At 34.9% G+C, this 20,089-nt stretch overlaps 1 protein-coding gene across 1 annotated transcript in view; it reads left to right on the top strand.

Annotated features, from left to right (window-relative positions):
• The window catches only part of Erbin (erbb2 interacting protein), a 112,863-nt gene that overhangs the window by 70,067 nt on the left and 22,707 nt on the right, over nucleotides 1-20,089 (top strand). Inside the window, 8 exon segments of the mRNA XM_048442928.3 lie at nucleotides 187-316; nucleotides 810-925; nucleotides 2,918-2,987; nucleotides 8,029-8,128; nucleotides 13,911-14,032; nucleotides 14,520-14,690; nucleotides 16,101-16,274; nucleotides 18,514-18,628. Coding sequence (XP_048298885.3) covers nucleotides 187-316; nucleotides 810-925; nucleotides 2,918-2,987; nucleotides 8,029-8,128; nucleotides 13,911-14,032; nucleotides 14,520-14,690; nucleotides 16,101-16,274; nucleotides 18,514-18,628 — 998 coding nt within the window.

The following is a 20,089-nucleotide window of genomic DNA, read 5'->3' as shown; positions in this document are numbered from 1 at the left end:
TCAAAATAAGTAATTTGCTGCATGCAGTTTTGTTACTATATAATAGTAATAAAAATATACTGGCTTATTGTTGATAAAGCTTAGCTTTGCCAAATTTCATTATTTGCTAATTTCATGTTGATGTGTTCTTAAATATTGGGTATAGTATAGATTTTAAAAACACTGTGTTTTCATTTATAATTATAGTCTAAGGTCTATAGAAGAACTGGATTGCAGTTTCAATGAAATTGAAGCTTTGCCTTCATCAGTTGGCCAGCTCACAAACATAAGAACATTTGCTGCAGATCACAATTACTTACAACAGTTACCCCCAGAGGTACAGTATTTAACATTATGTCAGATTTTTGTCTTCTTTTAAACATATTCTTTAAATATTTTTTATTTTCTTTTTAAAATAGTTTATTAATCAATTTATAATCTGAATAATAACAGGCTATGCAGCTTTGAAGCTGTTCCTAAACACTTTCCTTAAAAGAAAGTTAGTAATTTAAAGAGAGTAATTAAAGTTAGGTGGTGGTGGTGCCTGCCTTTAATCCCAGCACTGGGGATTAAAGAGGCAGACATACCTCTGAGTTCGAGGTCAGCCTGGTCTAGAGAGTGAGTTTCAACACAACTAGAACTACATAGAAACCCTGTCTTGAAAAATCAGAGAGGGAGAGAGAGGGAGAGAGAGGTTAAAGTTACTACAAAAGTAATACTTTTGTAAATAAATGCAAGAGTTATTTTTCACCACTTTCAGATATAGTAATATAATTTTATTTATTGACCCATAGGCCAGGTTTGTGATCTCCAGTTTGTTTCTCTTTCAGATTGGAAACTGGAAAAACATAACTGTGCTGTTTCTCCATTCTAATAAACTAGAGACACTTCCAGAGGAAATGGGTGATATGCAAAAATTAAAAGTCATTAATTTAAGTGATAATAGGTTTGTAATCATCTGTTGGCTTATAGAATACATTGAAGTTAAAATTCGATATGAAATACACTATGCTAGCTGGTGTTTATTTCATTTTATATATATTTAATTTTTTTCAGTTGAAAAAAATGAGCAAGCTATCTGATGTTACTTACTGTGATTTTCATGGTTTATTATGAACGAACATAATTATACAACCTTTATTCTTTCATTATTATATAGCCTTTTAATTCCTATAATCCCAAATTCACCTTTGTACTGCTGCTGAACAAAGCAATTTTTTAATTTAATCTTTGTTTATATTTTTCTAGGCAAAGATTCATTCATACAGCTTGGGCCACAAATGCCAAATTGCAGAGCAGATTGATTGCTCTAGATTCCCAGACTGGAGTTGTGATTGCTGGAGTGGAAAGACCAAGGCTGTTTAAACAATAGTTGCAGAAAGTTATAGATGGAAGTTTCTGTCCCGCCCAATCTCTTGGCCATTTTGTCCCAAATAAACACACAGAGGCTTATATTAATTATAAATGGTTTGACCTATTAGCTCAGGCTTATTATTAACTAGCTCTTACAACTTAAATTAACCCATAAGTCTTGTCTATGTTTAGCCATGTGGCTTGGTACCTTTTCTCAGTAAGGCATTCTCATCTTGACTCCTCTATGTCTGGATGATGACTGACTCTGCCTTTCCTCTTCCCAGAATTCTCTTTGTCTGGTTGCCCCACCTATACTTCCTACCTGACTACTGGTCAATCAGCGTTTTATTAAACCAGTATGAGTGACAAATTTTTACAGTGTACAAGAGCATTAATCCACAGCAGAATGTTTTTTATTTTGTAATACTTTACAAAATACAAACATAATCCTTTTGTAATAGTATAGTAGGTTTCTCTCTTATGTAGGAGAAATTTCAGGCTCACATAGTTTGTAAAGTAGAACTTGAAGTACAGTATTCTGACTGACTTGTCAAAAATGTCCTAACAGCTACAGTTTATTTAAGAAGAACCTCTGCCTCTGTAGTAAAGTTTGTTTCTTCTCGTAATTTTTTTTCCAAGTGAGACCACCAGCTGTTCAAACTCTGTCTTCAAAGGTGTGCACAGAAGACTAGTTAGGTTTAAGATAGCAAGGGTTAAGTAAAACCATTATTTTAAATAGAATCCTATTTTAACTTACTACTCTAATAAGTGTATCACTTTATTTTACATATTATCATTTTGAAATAGTAATCGCTCACTAAAATGTGGAGCAGCACAGTGTTCTTAAAGTAGGTCTTCCTACAGAATTAGTTCTCTCTAAATACAGAAACAACAACAGTTTTGTGAGTGAGTGAGTACTCAGGGTGGCCTTACCTTACTTTATGGCATGGACAGTTTTTATTTTTTTTTAACAGATTTGTTTGTTTTTTAACATACAATAAAGATTGTATAATTATATTGGCTCAAAATGAACCATAACATTCACAGAATGATAAGTAACATCAGATAAAGTTTGTTCATTCTTTCAATTAAAAAGTATAGATGCTCATATTAGACAGGTTAATGTGCCTGTCCTAAAATAAATTGTCAGATAATCTGGAAAGTCTTATACTAACGTTGGAGATAGCTTTTCAAGTCTTAGATTGTTGACAATCATCGGGAAATACAGCCGCCTTCGGGGCTGGTGCATATACTGTTTTGTTTCTGTTTTAAATTTCATTATTGACTGGGTTATACTTTTATCTGCTGAATTAAATTTGTTATAGAGAATTGTGTTTTAAAACTAGAAAAGTGTGCATTTAATTTTACTTTTTTATGTTAACTGTATATGCCAGTATACAGCATTGTTCAGATAACTTATGTTTTCATTTTAATTATTTTTTTTTTGGTGTTACTAGGAGGTAGGAAGATAGGGTCCATGCTATGTAAGCACTAGACCACTGAGCTGCACTTCTAATGTAACCTCTTAGTCATTTGAAATATTCTCATTTTTAAGTATAATTTTTGTTTGTCTTTTTTCAATCAGATTAAAGAATTTGCCTTTTAGCTTTACAAAGCTGCAACAGTTGACTGCTATGTGGCTCTCAGATAATCAGGTGAGTATTCTGACCTAGTATTTTGCTGGACTTCCAATTGTGTTATGTAATTATACCCTTTAATTAATATAGTGCCACGTAAGAGCAGTTATACCTTTGTTCACATGTAAAGATGCATTTTTCTATATATGAAGAAATATCTTACCATATTTAGAACCAATTTTTAACACAGATACAGATATATAAGTGATTTTGTTATATTTTAGCAAGTTTTCAAACCCATAAAAATGTAGAAATCAGGGAATCAGACTCAGTTCCACCTAACTTTTTACCATGACTTACTACCATTGTCACTTCTTTTTGAGTGCACATAAAAATCTGTTCTCTCAGCAGTTTTGAATGATACAGTGCTTCTGACGAGAACTGCCATAGTCTACAGTAGAGCCCTTGAATTTATTCTTCCTATCAGTTTTGTGCATCTGACCAGCATATCCCAATCCGCTCTCAACCCAAGCCCTTGTTAGTTAATGTTTGTGATCTTTCTGTAAGTTTTCCTCTTTGTACAGTATCATGTGATAGTTGTCTTTCTGTGTTTAGGCTATTTCAGTTAGCATAATGTATTCCAGGTTCTTTATGTTGTTTCAAATCACAAGATAATCCTTTTCTTTAAAGACTGACCTGTATTTTATTATGTGTATGTGTTAACACTATCCTTAGCCAGTCATTCATTGATAGACACTTAGGATGATTTCTGTTTTCTTAAAGATTAATTTATTTGAGCCGGGTGGTGGTGGCACACGCCTTTAATCCCAGCACTCGGGAGGCAGAGGCAGGCGGATCTCCGTGAGTTCGAGGCCAGCCTGGTCTACAAGAGCTAGTTCCAGGACAGGCACCAAAAACTGCAGTGAAACCCTGTCTCAAAAATCAAAAAAAAAAAAAAAAGATTAGTTTATTTTATGTTTTTTAGTGTTTTGCCTGCATGTATGGATGTGTGCCTGGTGCCTGCCAAAGGTCAGAAGAGGGCATAGGATCCCCTAGGACTGGAGTTACAGGTGCTAGAGTGAGTTGCCATGTGGGAACCAGACCCAGGTCCTCTGAAAGAGCTGTTAATCTCTGAGCTGTCTTTCATGCCCCATTAACTTGTTTCTTACCTTAACTATTGAGAATAATGTTATAGATTTGTAGTGAGGTACGTGAGCAAAATTCTCTAATAGTAATGGAAAAAGAAAATAATGCTTTTATGATTAATTTTGAGACAGTCCTAAAGGTCAAAAGTGGAATGATACTAGTTTGCTCAGTTTTGTGATACAAATATTTTAATTGGGGTTTTGAGACAGGGTCTCACTCTGTAGCCTTGCATGGACTGTAACTTCCTATGTAGACCAGGCTGGTGTCAAATTCATAGAGTTCCTCCTGCCTCTTCCTCTGCCTCCTGAGTGCCGGGATTAAAGGTGTGCATTATTATGCCTGGCTTGTGAATATAACTGCCAACCCACGTGTAAGAGAAGGACATCACAGGAAGGAGATCTTGGCTATTGAGAAGAGAGTGGTTTGAGATTAAATGTTATCACATTGTAAAGAAAGGAGCCAATGTGAAAGAGACTTGAAAAGTGAGGAATTGAGCAGTTTGGTGAGGTGACTAGCAAGTCAGGTGAGAATGATAGGTCTGGAGAGTGGCCTGCTGTCCTCACCTGATTGTACTGCTTACTCTGCAGTCTGCTTTTCTGGCCTGGTTCTTCTCTTTGTGACTCTGTTTTATTTTCTGTAAACTGTCCTTCAAATTACTTCCCATATCCTCATTATTTCTAATAATATCTATAGTGTGCTACCTGTGCCTGAATAATACATATGGCCCAGTGTCTGTCTAACATTGACTCTTAGATATCTCAGGATCAACTCTCCCTAAAACGCTTATATTCTTCTGCCCCAAATGTTTCTTGGGATTCTTAGCTCACTGAGAAATGTTTTATAGCCTCACAGACACAGGAGTATAACCTTTAACTAATAACATCCCTGTACTGCCAGTCCAGGAATATTGAATACTTCGTGTGTGCTTTTCATCATTTTATGTAGACCTGCCCTGTCCAGTACTGAACCCAATAGTATCATATGTAGGTCCAGTACTGAGCCCAGTAGTATCATATGTAGTTAATCCAAAGTCAGATGCCTTATAATTAACTGTATACTGAAGTTTTTGCCTTAGTGTGATAATAAAAATGTGAATTTTGCATTCATAATTTTTATTTTGGACTTTATGCTAAAAATTTTTAATTTTTAAAATAAGGTTAAATTGAATACATTATTAAAGTATTTTTTATCTCTTTTGAGACCACCTCCCCGTTTTTGCTTCTGCTAGCCCAGGGTGACCTTGAACTCAAAATCATCTTGTCTCAGTCTGTAGAATGCTGGGATTATAGGCATATGCTACTATGTTCAGCTTCAACCCACCCTGAAATACTAGGATTCAGACTGATAGCCTCCTATATACTATTATCATTTTTTTGCCTTCAAAAAAAAGTATAGCTACTATACAATTACAAATTGGACAGTGCTGATTTAGATTGTTGGCAAACTGTGTACTGAGTCTCTGTCTCCTGTGTTATCTGCTTGCTCCTGCTAGCCCTCTATCACCCTAATACTGTATCTCACATGATGTCTCAATCCTAAACTCACACTAACCTCCTTGAAATAACGCTGATGGGTTTCCAGATATCATAGACCTCGCCTATTTGTTTACCTCTTACACATTCATTCATTCTTTCTTTCTACCAGATGAGTTCTCATTCAGAGTGTTCTTTGTCCTACCTGCCTATTCTTTTCCTCGCCTCACCTTAAACCTCTCAGAAATGCTGTCCTGTTTGTCTGAGACAGCAGTGAATGAATGCCCCTATGCTGTCTAATGCCTATACCTTATCAACTTGTGATTGTGTCTGTTGTAATAGCCAGTTTTGTCAGATGTTTATTACTCTTAGATACTGCAGGCTCAAGAAGTCAGTGTACATACTTGTCTTGCTCTGTCTTCTGTGTTAATGCTTTGTTATAAAATATGTTAGTAAGTATTTGATGAATGAGTGATTTTAGGTTTCAGAGGAAGAACACCAACAGGTGACATCTTGAGTTTTTATACCTAGAGAACTGACGGAGTATCTAAAATTAAATGAAATTAAAGAGTGGTAGTTAGGCATTCAAGGTATGGGGAAAGCTTAGAAAACTATTTCTTTTCTCGCCCAGGTACTCCATAAATAGCAGTGGTTATAAATTTTATGAAGTATAATTCATATGCCATTCAATTCACCCATCTTAAAATATGCCGATTTTGATCTATGCAGTGGATTGTTTAAAGGATAATAGCAGAATATTTTCAGGGAAATTGGTTTTTACAAATGTCCTAGATAATTTTGATACTGCCATTTAAAGGGGCTGCTTCTTTACACCCTAAGAAACGACTGGACCAAAAAGCTTATCTATGTTCTTTATATTTTATATCTGTTGAATTACTTTCGACTGTGGAAATACTTAATATAAGAGGAGGGAACGCAGATTGAGTATCCCGTATCTGATATACTTGGGATAAGATATTTTGGAGATTTTGGGATTTTCTTTTTGTTGTTGTTTCAGTTTTTCAAGACAAGATTTCACTGTGTAGCCCTGGCTATCCTGGAACTCTCTCTGTAGACCATTCTGACCTCAAATTCACATAGATTCACTTGCCTCTACCTCCCAGAATTTTTTTTTAATATTCACAATTAAAAAATAAGATAGGAATAAAAATCTAAATATAAACTTTATTAATGCTTCATATATTACTTACATATATGGAAAATAATTTTATGTAGCATTTAAAAATTAATTTTTAGGGATTTTTTAGCATAAACTTTCTCTTGACGTCAAATGTATCCTGTTCTACTTGGACAGTCATGTCAGTGCTCAGTGTTTTCCGATTTTGGAATATTTTGAAATATTTTAATTAACTATACTCTACCTGGCATGGAGGAGATTGACGGATAATAAGGAGATTGAATTTAGAAACCAGGATGATGTGTGCAGGGCTGGGTGTTTACATTTGACGATAGACCAGGGTGAGCTCTCAGAGCAGTGTTAATACTGTCATCTCCGTCCTTCTTGTCAAAAACAGTGTGAGTGAAGAATCAGCCTGCCCTTGAGATTTCAAGGAAGCAGATTTTTAGGAAAGAGTAGGCTTACCACTTCCATTATTTGAGGAAGTCAAGTAAAGTGGTTAGACTATTTGAGATTATAGGACAGTTTAGTTTTTAACTAGGTGGAAGTCGCAAAATTTTTAAGTATTTGGGAGTAAGATTTCAGGATGGAATCAGGTTTTCACAAGAGTTTATTTGGAGAATAAACTGAAAGATAATATAGAAGAGAAGACTGGGTAATTCCTACCTACTTGGAGTTATTTAAGACTCTTAATGGTAGAATTTTAGGTGAGTATATTAAAAATAAGAGTTAGTTGTATTAGAACAGATATTGATACTATTTGTTAACCAATTAGAAGAAAGATACTAAAAAAAGAATGAATTCTAAAATACCTGGTGGCTCCACCAAGTGTCTTGTTGGTGCCATTGATGGAGACAGAAGAGAAGCAGTGTTCAACTTACTGATTACTTTTAAGCACTGTTTGTTTAGCAGCTAACTGGAATAAATGTTTAGATAACTAATTTAAACCTTCTAAATGTTTTTTTTCCTTAAAAAGCATCTTACAAAAGGATATACTAGAGACAGCAAAATAAAATATAATGGAAAATGTTTTGTAACCTTTTTAGTAAAATCTCTGTGTAGTAAATAATTCATAGGCTATAGGTATTCTTAGCATATTGAAATATTTTATAATTGTTTCAGTGATAAATAATATATATTGAATTTGGTTTTTATTAAAATTTTACTTTCTAGATTTCTGTGTGGTTTCAAATGAATGCTCAAAAGTGTTCTTTTGTATATATACAAATTTGTTTTTGTAACCTGTACCTTGATAGTTTATAAAATTGGTGGATGGTTATTTGTAGGGATTATTAGATATGTATTTTCTTTTATTGAAAATTAAAGATTTATTAAAAATTAACCATTTGTTTTCTTTCCCTAGTCCAAACCTCTGATACCTCTTCAAAAAGAAACTGATTCAGAGACTCAGAAAATGGTGCTTACTAACTACATGTTCCCTCAGCAACCAAGGACTGAAGAAGGTAGGAATTAAAGACTTGCTCCCCTTCCCCTTAAGTGCCAAGAGAAGTTTTAGCTCCAAAACTTTTTATTACTTCATTGGAGTTTGAAATATTGATCAGAAAGTTTTCAGGAAATAGATGGATAAGTAACATTATAAGTTGAATATAGAGGTGTGGAAATGTATTGTGTGCTTTATTTATGTAACACTGATAATGTTATCAATTGTAGCACTCCTCACTTCAAATCACACTTGACTAAATGTTAGGAATGCTGTGAAGCATTGTGTGATTAGAAGTATTCAACCAGGACATGGTTTGTTCGATTGTATATAATACCCTTGGAGTCCACACACTAGGTCAAGGTTATCTGTGAAGCTACAATCTATAAACGCTAGTCACTACTAAGTTACTTCCTAGGTTTTGCCCAGCAAGAGAGAATATATTCTTTAATACTGGCTGCTAGTGTATACTTGTGGATTATTGTGTGAAGACAGAGGACCAAATTATTTTTAATATATTTTGTTGTGTTCTGTGTGTGTGTGTAACATTCCAAAATTACACTTAAATGTCTTTTTATATATGTATTAATCTTTCTGAAGACAGTAAACATCTATGGTCTGAAGTTACTTAGAAAGTAACTCAATATAAAATGTTAAAGAAAAGTGTAACTTCATTGTTAGTCTTAATGATAATTAGGGGGCTGGAGAGGTAGCTCAGTGGCTAAGAATATTTCTTTTCTTCCAGAGGACCCAGATTCCAAATCTTAGCACCCACTTAACAGCTTATAATTGTATGCAACTCCAGTTCTAGGGTATATGGTTCTCTCTTCTGGACTCTATGGGCCCCATGCATCCATGTAACACACAGACATACATGCAGGTAAAAAGCACACACACATAACATAAAAATAAGTTAAACCATGGCACGTTAAGTGAGTGAGTTTCCATTTTCTCATTTTTAAATGAATTTAGCAGTTCCATTTGAACCAGCTTCCAGTCTATACTTGAGTGCTAATATAATTAATTAGTACATTTAATATATCATTAAATGGTGTTAGTATGAAATAGTATGTTAGTTTGTGAATAGAACATTAAAATGTTCTCTTCTCTGAAGTAAGAAATCATTTCTTGTCTTTCCTTACAAATGTTTTAAGTACTATACTAACATTCTTTACTACCAAAAGGATGATTACTTGATGACATTGTATAACAGGACTCTCACACCTTCTTACTGTGTCAGTCAAGCTTTACGTTGTTAGGATTATGAAGAGGAGAAACAACGAAAGAAAGATGTATCTTTAGAGATCTCATTTCATCTTAGTAAGAAGATGGAGTAGATCCAGAGCAATATCTGTCAAGGTGTCACAGAAGCAAAGGAAGAGGTTGGGGACCTGGTGTTACCCTTAGAGTCATGTTTCCTCCAGCACAAGCCCAGCCCTAAGGTTTCCACAGACTCCTAGAATAAATAGTATGACTTAAGACCAACTGTTCAAATGTGAACCTGTGGGAAACATTTCATATTCAAATCAATACTTAGTGCTATTTCCTATTTTCATAAATCTTCAGAAATCAGGAAAAATGAAAAAAATTGAGATGAGTTCTGATGAATAAAAGCAAGCAAACAAATGTTTGGTTAACATGTTCAAATATTTGGTATCATTTTCTGTACTGTTCTATTAGTACCATAAGTAGTATTTTCCCATTTACCTTTTTTATCTATTTTGTGGTTTTGGTGATTGAACCTAGGAACTTACAAGTGGTAAGCAAGCACTGTACCAGTGGGCTATACCCCAGTGTTGCACATCCATTTAAACTGAATTTCTGTTTTTGTTTTTTTGAGACGGTTTCCCTCTGTAGCCCTGACTTTCTTGAAACTAGCTCTGTAGACCATGCTGGCCTTGATCTGCCTCTGCCTCCCCCGTGCTGATATTAAAGGCATGAGACACAGCTGCCTGGCCAAACTTCATTTCTAACATGCAGAATTTTTATTTACATGTGTCTTAGAGTTTATACTGTAAAGCACTATGACCAAAAGCAACTTTTGGCAAGAGAAGGGTTTATTTCAGCTTACACTCAGGCCACACTCCATCACTGGATGAAATTCAAGTCAGGAACTCAAGACAGAACCTAAAAGCAGAGGCTGTAGAGGAATGTTGCTTACTGGCTTGCTCCTGATGGCTTGCTCAGCTTGTTTTTTTATACCATCCAGGACCACCATCCCAGGAGTGGAACTGCCTACAGTGAGCTTGGACCTCTTACACCAGTTATCAGACAAGAAAATGCAGCATAGACCTATCTGATGGGAGCATTTTTTTTAATTGAGGTTCCCTCTTAAATGGCTAACTTATGGCAAGTTGACATGAAAGTAGTCAACACAACATTTAGCAAAGTGTCAGTACTAACAGTTTAAAAATAAGTACACTAACTAAAATAAGTACATTATGGAAACAGTTCTACAATTTATAATTTTGATAAATGAAGTTAAAAGTAAATTTAAATAGATGTATCTTTTAAGTTTATTCTTAGAACTTTAATTATAGACCTTTTAATGAATTTATTTATATTTGGCATATCAAAAGCCTAACTTGGATTCAACACAAAGTCTGAATAGCCTTTGCTGTTCCTAAATAAGTGTTAAAGAAAATACCTGTGAAACAAGAATCTTATCAAAGCAAGTCTTTCTTCTTACAGAGATGATAATGTTCTCTTTGTCACATGATAGAAACAAGTTAGATGGGTTAAATTTTTAATCTGTTTAGTTATTTCCAATCATTTCATTAAGTCTGCCCTTAAAAATCATCAGTTTGAATGACTTTGAAAAAAGTTAAATATTTTATACCTGTAACGTCTCAACTTTACAGCTGTCTTCCAACATATATACTATGTCATTAGTTGCTTCTAGTTTATAGAGTTTAGAGTATTTACTCTCTGATCATTTTCAGAAATATTCTCGCTAGCCCATTCTCTATGTTTTCTAAACTCTGAATGTTTTAACCACAAATATATATGCCTCAACCTCTTATTTTACTGTTTCCTATTTTCATGATTCAAATTCACCTGGCCTTTTTTATCTAGCACTATTGTAGCTGACTTCCTATTATGATTTCTTCTTTTAAAGGATGATTGTTTAGATAAGGAGGTGCTGTTCAGATCTGACCGACAGAACAGGAGTATCAGAGTTATGCTGTCATAATTTTGGTTTTATTTTGGAATTTGTTTTAAGGTAAAGGTAGCTAGAGTCTGGAAATTTGCAATGCATTAATTAATCAGAAAACTCTTAGATTTCCTTGGAGTTCATTTGCCCTTTAAAGTACCTTACCATAGGTATACATGAATATAATGTACTCACATCTCAAATTAGAAACTGTAGTATTTGGGGCTGGAAAGTGGGATCAGCAGGTAAAGGAACTTAACCCCAAGTCTGACGACTTAAGTTTGATCCCTGTAATTCACTTGATGGAAGGAGATAACTGATTGTGTAAGTTATTCTCCAACCTTCATGTGTATACCATCATATTCACATGCAATTAATAAAACTAAGAGAAAAAAATTACAGTAGTGTTATCAAGAGGATATTGAATTACCTTTGAACTTCCAGGAAATGTTTTTCTTTATCCCAGTTCCTCAAAGAAATAGATGACTCATGTAGTGAATATTACTATTCAGTTGAAGCTTTATGCCAGCTTGAGAGAAATTGTGTTCACTTTGTTAAATTGAACTTAATCTGGTTTTGTCATCCTGTGAGACAGGTGCTATTGAGCTAAGTAAAACCACTTGCCTTTCAGAATCTAAAGATGGATAATGATGAGAAAATTTGAAAGACTAGGAGTGAGAATGTCAGTCTAGGTTGAGGAATTAGTCTTTTTTTGGAGAAAATGTTTCACTTTGTAGCCATGACTAATCTAGAATTCTTTAAATTCAAAGTGAATCACCTACATCTGCCTCCTGAGTGCTGGGATTAAAGGGGTGTACTACCATGTCTGGCCTAATGGAATTAGACTTAAGCAGGGAGAAGGGAATGTATGATTGTTTTTAAAAATTACCTCTATTCTATTATTTAGGTACATATTGTATATGAAATATAGATAACTTGGAAAATAGCCTGGTGGGGTAATATCAATCTAGAGTATCTCTCTGAGAGTTTTTATACTCCCTGCCCCAATAGTGATTTAAAGGGTAATAGTAATGTGAAAGAAATTAGCTTCTGGTGGTTCAGAAAGGACATTTGAAGGAAGTGATAGTGTATCATGAAATGGAAACTTCATTAAAGAGGGAAGTAAAACCTAGAGTGGTTTTGCATGTTGGAAAAGAAAGATGGCTAAAAATGTGAGCATTTACCAACAATCAGAACATGACTTAATATTTAGCAGGAGGGTACAGTGACAGAATTGGGAATATTTTGAGTATGACTATGGTTATGAATCCCTTATCTGATGTGAAGATTAACTTTGGCATTGAAGATGTCTAGGAACTATAAGATTACAGAGTAGGATGGCATCATCAGACATTCCCATTATTCAGGATATAGCAAATCTTGAAAACGACCTGTAGTCAGATACAGGAGTGTTGAATGAATTCACTTCAACATTCAGATTTGTGAAACTGTGAAGTAAGAGCAGGAAGTCATATTACCTGGTACCCTGAACCTTGAAAGGTAAGGAATTTATTCAAAATGCTAAGAAATGTAATTAACCAGTAGCTATTGAGACGGAGAGCCATGACCAGAGTTACAAACTCTGGGATTCTGAGTACATTCTTGCAAATAAAGCAAAGATAAAATTGCTTTAACTCTTAAGCATTTGAAGGCTGGGCTGGTGATTGCAGTTGCTACCCAAGGACTACCAGTGACTCAGGAATCAAAGTACTTGCCAACCAAGCATGATAATTATCCTCAGAATCCATGTAAAGGTAGAAGGGGGGGAAATAACCCATAACCCACAAAATCGCCTACACACACGCACACGCACACACGCATGCACATGCTCTAATGACAAGAAAGATTTTTAAAGATTACTACCTAACCTAAGTGAATTACTTTCATGAATCCTAGAAGTAAACTGTTAAAAACTGCCTGGCTCTGGTTGCCTTTCTTTGTCTTCTGGACCTGTGTCTCCCGTAGACCTGGTTGACCTCCAACCCGCCATGTATGTGAGGATGAACTTGAACATACTATATTATGCCTCTCCCTCCCCAGTGCTGTGATTGGAGGCATAGTGCCACCTGCCTGGCGTGTGGGTTCATTTAGTGTTTGAGATTGAACTCAGGAAGTCGTTCTACTGAAGTATATCTGTTGACAAAGATTTCTGTCCCACCAGGTCCCACAGTCGTTCAGTCCCAAAGAAACACACAGGGGTCTACATCAATCATAAACTGGTTGGACTATTAGTTCAGGGTTCTCATTTTTTTAACAAGGTATCTTATTTTGCCATTGGACTAACTCTTTCCATGCTTATTGGACTGTTAATGTTAAAAAGAATTCCAGAATTGGAAGATGTGGTAGCCTTACTGTCTTAAAATTTTTAGGGTCCTACATGAAAGCTATGTATCTGTAGTGTTTAGATTCGCAACTTCATGAATCCTTCTAGTAACAAAAGCCTGATCAGCTTCTGGGAAACAAAAGTTGCATTGGTTATGGTAAAGAAATCTTAAAACCAGTGCCTGTTTCTTAACCCTGGAATTTGTTACTGTTTATCCTGAACCAGTTTTAACTGCCACAGACTTGTTTTTATAATGCAGATTATGAGTAAGTAATAGTTTCTGTGATTATTGTAAAATATAGCAATTTTTCTTCTACTTTGCCATAGTTATGTTCATATCAGATAATGAAAGTTTTAATCCTGCACTGTGGGAAGAACAGAGAAAACAACGGGCCCAAGTGGCATTTGAATGTGATGAAGACAAAGATGAAAGAGAGGCACCACCCAGGGTGAGTCTGTCAGCCATTACTTCAGGTGTGCTGACTGAAGTTTGTATTGTATACCTGTATGATGCTATTTCTGGCTCTAAGTATTGGATTCATTGCGTACCCTCGAAGCACTTATTTAACCAAAATATTTCACCTATGAAAAAGTTTGAGAACAGTACAAAATTGCCATTAAAAGGTACATTTTGAGGAGAGATATAACTCATTGGTGGAGTTCTTGTCATGTAAAGGCCCAGAGTTTAATCCCCAGCACTGGGAGAAAGAAAGGAAAAAACAAAACAACTGAATTTGAAATGTATATATTTTATATTATATATAAATAGAAATATTATATATATATATATATAGATGAAACAGAATTTCTGTGACTCTGTTATCTGTCTGCACTATTCTATGAGCCAGATGTCTAAAAGTTCTGGTGGATTCTTATATATTAAGTTGAGATTGATGTTAGAAATACTAATACTTCATGTTTCTCTTACTTTTCTAGGAGGGAAACTTAAAGAGATATCCAACACCATACCCAGATGAGCTTAAGAATATGGTCAAGACTGTTCAGACCATTGTACATAGATTAAAAGATGAAGAGACTAATGAGGAGTCTGGGAGAGATATGAAACATGAAGATCAGCAAGTTGTAAATAAGGATATGGGTGTGAAGGTTAGAAACTCAACTCCAAGTAATGATGTCAAGTGTTTGAAGTTACCTAAAAATTGAGAGAATTGATATAATAATCTTAATTTTATACTACTTAATTTATAGTTTTGTTATTAGATGCCTAAAGTAAACCTTTGAATTCCCCAGTTGCTTGTCTTCTAGTTCTCTCACTACAGAATGTCTAGTTTATCAGGATAGTGTCAAGATAGCCTTTAAAAAGTCATTACCTGGGGCTGGAGAGATGGCTCAGAGGTTAAGAGCATTGCCTGCTCTTCCAAAGGTCCTGAGTTCAATTCCCAGCAACCACATGATGGCTCACAATCATCTGTATTCTGGAAATACTGTTACCTCCTACTTTGATGATTCTGATCCACTTTATTCTGATTTTCAGTCAGTTGTTATTGCAGACATTGAGGTTTCCTTGGAATGCTTCAGAACTTTCCTCAGTGCCACCCACCCGCAAATCAAAGATTTGTCGTGTCTTAGAGTCACTGTGCATTCCATAGCAGATGAAATGATTTATGAAAGTAACTTTTGCTAAATTATGCATTTTAATAAAATCATGGCTATCTATGGGACATCTGCCCTCCAAATTGACATTTTATCTTCAGGTCTTAATTTACATGCTCTCAGTTTTTGTTTGGTTTCGGTTTTGGTTTTTCTTTTGCTGTCTTTTTTGGTTTTTCGAGACAGGGTTTCTTTGTGTAGTCCTAACTGTCCTGGAACTCACTCTGTAGACCAGGCTGGTCTCAAAATCACAGATATCTACCTGCCTCTGCCTCCAGAGTGCTGGAATTTGTAGCACGAATAATAAAACCCAGAGACAGATATTGGGGTTCAAGCTGAAGATCAAAAAAGCAAAGCAGTCAACCACCGGAGACAAACAAAGGGGCGATCTGCAATGCTCTTCACCAACCTCAGACTCCACAGTACACTGAGTTCCTGTCTCCTCCCCTTTATATTCCTCTCTCTACCCAGCCATATTGCTCTTGTCTCCACCTCCCCTAGTGCTGGGATTAAAGGCATGTGATCCTAAATGCTGGAAATCTTCTTTGTGTGAGCTCTGTTTCTCTTTTAGACTGATTCAGTCTTGTGAAGCCCAAGGTGTCCTTGAACTCACAGAGATCAGTCTGCCTCTGTCTCCCAAGTCCTTTGATTAAACGTGTATACTCCCTGACCTATATGGCTAACTAGTTTGTCTACTTTGCCCTCTGGTCTTCAGGCAAACTTTATTTATTAAAACACAAATAATATAACACTATAGGGATTAAAGACATGTGCCATCACTGTTCGGCCACAGTTTCTTTAGTACTAATTTAGAATTGGAAGTTGATGGATTGCTTAAATTTTATATAACACTTAATAAAAAATAAACATAAAACATATAATCTGAGGTCTTTATCTTTTATGTAGACTTCAGAAAGTACTACAATGAAAAGCACACTTGATGAAAGAGAAAAGTATATAAATTCTGTACAGAAGATGAGTGAACCTGATGCTGAGACCAGTCCTGGAAATTTACCAGTGACTGCAAATATGAAAGTGTCTGGGAACCTGAAGCATATTAACCATGATGATGTTTTTGAGGTATGACTTGATTCTGACATAATCAGATTTTCCAATTTAATATTTTATTGATGTTAACATTAGAAGCCTAATATGATTTCAGAAAAATCCTGAAAAAATTTCACACTGCTAAAATACCACTCATCACTTTAAGCTTAAAATTTTGTATTTGTGAGTAAATGACTAGTTGGTAAATTAGATTATGATATGTTACTTAAAATCAATAATTACAAGTGCTTTTATTTATTTTTGTGGTAATGAGTATTAAACTCAAGTTTGTTGTCCATAACAGATCCATGTTATCTTATTCCATCCCCAGATCTTACTTTTATTTCTGTAGTGTCAAAATGAAAAGCTAAAGATGTAGATCAGTAGTAGAGCAATGTTCTAGCTTGCGTACAGCGCTGGATTCCGTCCCTAGCACTGTATAAGAAAGCAAACAGAACAACTTTTTGTTATGCTGTTATGGCTATTATGGCTATACTCGATCATTACATAAATTTTCATCATTGAACATGTTACTCTTGTTCAGTGTCTAAGAACGTATTTCTCATATTGAATAAGTAAAAGCTATAGATCTTTTTTAAAAGCTTTATTGAGAGGTATCTCAAACCTACACAGTTTAATACTTCAAAGTATATAATTCAGCAGCTTAAACAGTTTACAATGTTGTAAAGCCATTCCACAATTACTTGCAGAATATTTTTGACAACCACAAAAGAAAAAGAAATCTCATATATTTTGTACCTCTTCAGGCTTTGCTTCTCCCTCAACTCTAAGCAGCTAAACTTACTTTGCCTGTATAGATTTGCCTATTCTTGGTATTTCGTATAAACAAAATCATACACTTAATATGTTTTGTTTTGTGTTTTTGTTTAATACTGCCAAATGCCCACTGAGCCATTTCACTGGCCTAATATGTGGTCTTTTACATTTTCTTTTATTTACCATATTGTCTTGAATTTCATTTTGTGATATCTCTCAGTACTGCATCTTATTCCTATTGCTGAATAATATTATATTGAATATATATGTCTCAGGTGTAGATGAGATTGCTAAACATATATGGAACTCTAACCTTTTTGAAACTACATCTCAGTTTGTGGCCCCGGATGATCTGGAGCTCACTAAGTAGCCCATGTTGGTATAACTTGTGGTATTCCTCCTATATTAGCCTCATTCGTGCTAGGTCTATAGGTGTGAACTACCATGCCTAGCTGGAACTCCATGGTGGTTTTCGTTATCTCTTAACTCTAGTCCCAGAGGCTCCATAACCCTCTTCTGGCCTCCATGGGTAATGTACTCACATGATACACAGACGTACAAACAGGCAAAATACTCACACATACACAATAAAAATAAACACATCTTTAAAGATATTAATAGAGGTTATCAAACTATTTCATGAAAATGACAGCATTTTTTTGTGCCAAAAACTGAAGCTTCTATGTGGGTTCTGGAAAATAAACCTTTGTCCTTTGCAAGAGCAACAAGTGCTCTTATTTGCTGAGCCATTTCCATTATTCATACCTTTATTATGGCACTTGGGAAAAAATAAAAGTACTTAGTACTGTTTTTCTTTCTTTTTCAGGGGAACAAGTTTTGTAAAGAATTTGTTTTAGTTTCATTTTTCTGCCTAGGAATGAATTAGCCAGCAAGAGTTCTGTTTTCATGTATACTATATGATATTAAACTCTCTGTTAATAGTTGTTGGCAAGTAATTTTCTTTGCTGACACTATTCAGTAGTAAGTAATCTGGAACAACTGTGGTATATTGGTAATAAACATGGACAATCCCATTTTCAAAATAAGTGAGAATTTCTTAGTTCATATTGATAGCAGTCTAGCCTAGAAAATATCTTAGAAGCTAAGCATACTGAAGAGACTAGACTTGACAATTAGGGAGAGACTCCGTTGAGGGACTCTTTGTAAATTGAATCTTTCAAAGGTAGGACTGTGTTTTGGTCATTTTTGTTTACCTGTAACCTCACATAGCTCTGGCACGTAATAATTATTAATATAGCTTCAAAATGATACAGTAAATATTTTAGTATGTTGTTTATAACTGCTACAGTTTTATTATTGTACTTGAAATGATTAAGTCATGCAGATTTTTAACTATTGCCATTAAAAAGCAATTTCATATATGTTCTTAGTTATATACTTTGTCTTCCCTGTGATGTTTTTCTAGTGTATTTACTCATTTAAAAAGTCCAAAATTAAATTTTTATATTATCCCTCCCCCCTTTTTTTAAACCAGGAATCTGAAGATCTTTCTTCTGATGAAGAAATGAAAATGGCGGAGATGCGGCCCCCATTAATTGAAACCTCGATTAACCAGCCCAAAGTTGTAGCACTTAGTAATAACAAAAAAGGTTAGATGTTGAAGGGTAAAGCATTAAGACTAGAAACTACCTAAATAAGATATATTAATACTGTGGGAGTATATTTTACTGAATGCCAAATTATTGAACCATTTTTAAACACTGCTGTTCCAAAATGTTATTTCCCATTTTTACAGGAAAATATCAGTGGGTCCTCCCTACCCCACACAGACTTTGTTTGTAAGGTCATGGACATTAGAGTGATATAATTATAGATTATAATTCCATTTCTCTTGCTTACGTTCTAAATACATTATCCTTTGTATGCTTAATTTTATTCATAAATACATGAAAATTTTGAAATGCAATGAGGCATGCTAAAGATTTTACATAAAATAAATAGCCTAGTACCTGATATATGCTAGATGCGCACATTATTTTAGTCTTACCTGTTCTAGAATGGTATTAAGCCCTCTTCCTTAGTTTTTGCCAACTAATTTTTTTTTTTTTTTTTTTTTTTTTTGGAGACAGGGTTTCTCTGTAGCTTTTGGAGCCTGTCCTGAAACTAGCTCTTGTAGACCAGGCTGGCCTCGAACTCACAGAGATCTACCTGTCCCTGCCTCCTAAGTGCTGGGATTTAAGGCGTGCGCCACCAACGCCCGGCGTCAACTAATTTTTATGTAAGAAAATAATAAACTCTTAGAAATAAAGTAAGTTGTAGCAAACACCTATCTTGTCACAAACCTCTTACAACTAGTGCCTGATTAACTTTGCATTATCTCTACCAAATAGCTGTCCAGACTGTTGCCTTCACCGCACTAATGATACTACCATGGTGGTTTATAATGATGCTTAGAAACTATTGAGTACTTTATTTACCAGTTGCTTAGGTACTATTGTGCTAAATAGTTGGGTGTTGTAATCGCCCCATAAAAAGAACTTCAAAGGCAATCTGATGGTATTTTTATAAATGAAGAAACCAAGACTCAAGTACCTTGAGGTTGGGATTTCTAGACCATTTGAGCCATGCTTATAAGAACAACAAACATACCTTTAATCATATGCTGCTCTGTAGCTATGTCTGGGTATACTAGTTCCTTGATTTGCCTAGAATTGAGTTTTTTAAAAAGAGCTGTTTTTATGGACTGTTTTCAAAACTGCTTTTTACACTTCTGCCTTAGTGGAATGTAAATACTGACTTGTTTGCTTGTTTTTTCATTGGTAGATAAACAGGCACATCACAAATTGAGAGATTACCACTTTATAAGCAGTTCTTAAAGTTGGAGAAATACAGAGACCCATGTTTGTTCCCAGCACTCACAATGGGTGGCTCACTTTGAAACCTCAATTCCAGAGGAAGTGATACCTTTCAGCTCTATAGACATTTCACCCAAATGAACACACATATATAAATAAGTGTTTATATTGAAAATATTGAAAATAAGTCTTTAAACATTTGTAAGAAGTAAGGGAACTGACCTTTAAAAATCATTAATTTTGCTTATGTATTGA

This window comes from Myodes glareolus, chromosome 15 (assembly GCF_982192425.1).
Source record: "Myodes glareolus chromosome 15, mMyoGla1.1, whole genome shotgun sequence".
Classification (NCBI taxonomy): Eukaryota; Metazoa; Chordata; class Mammalia; order Rodentia; family Cricetidae; genus Myodes; species Myodes glareolus.
This window is presented reverse-complemented; position numbering and strand designations above follow the sequence as displayed.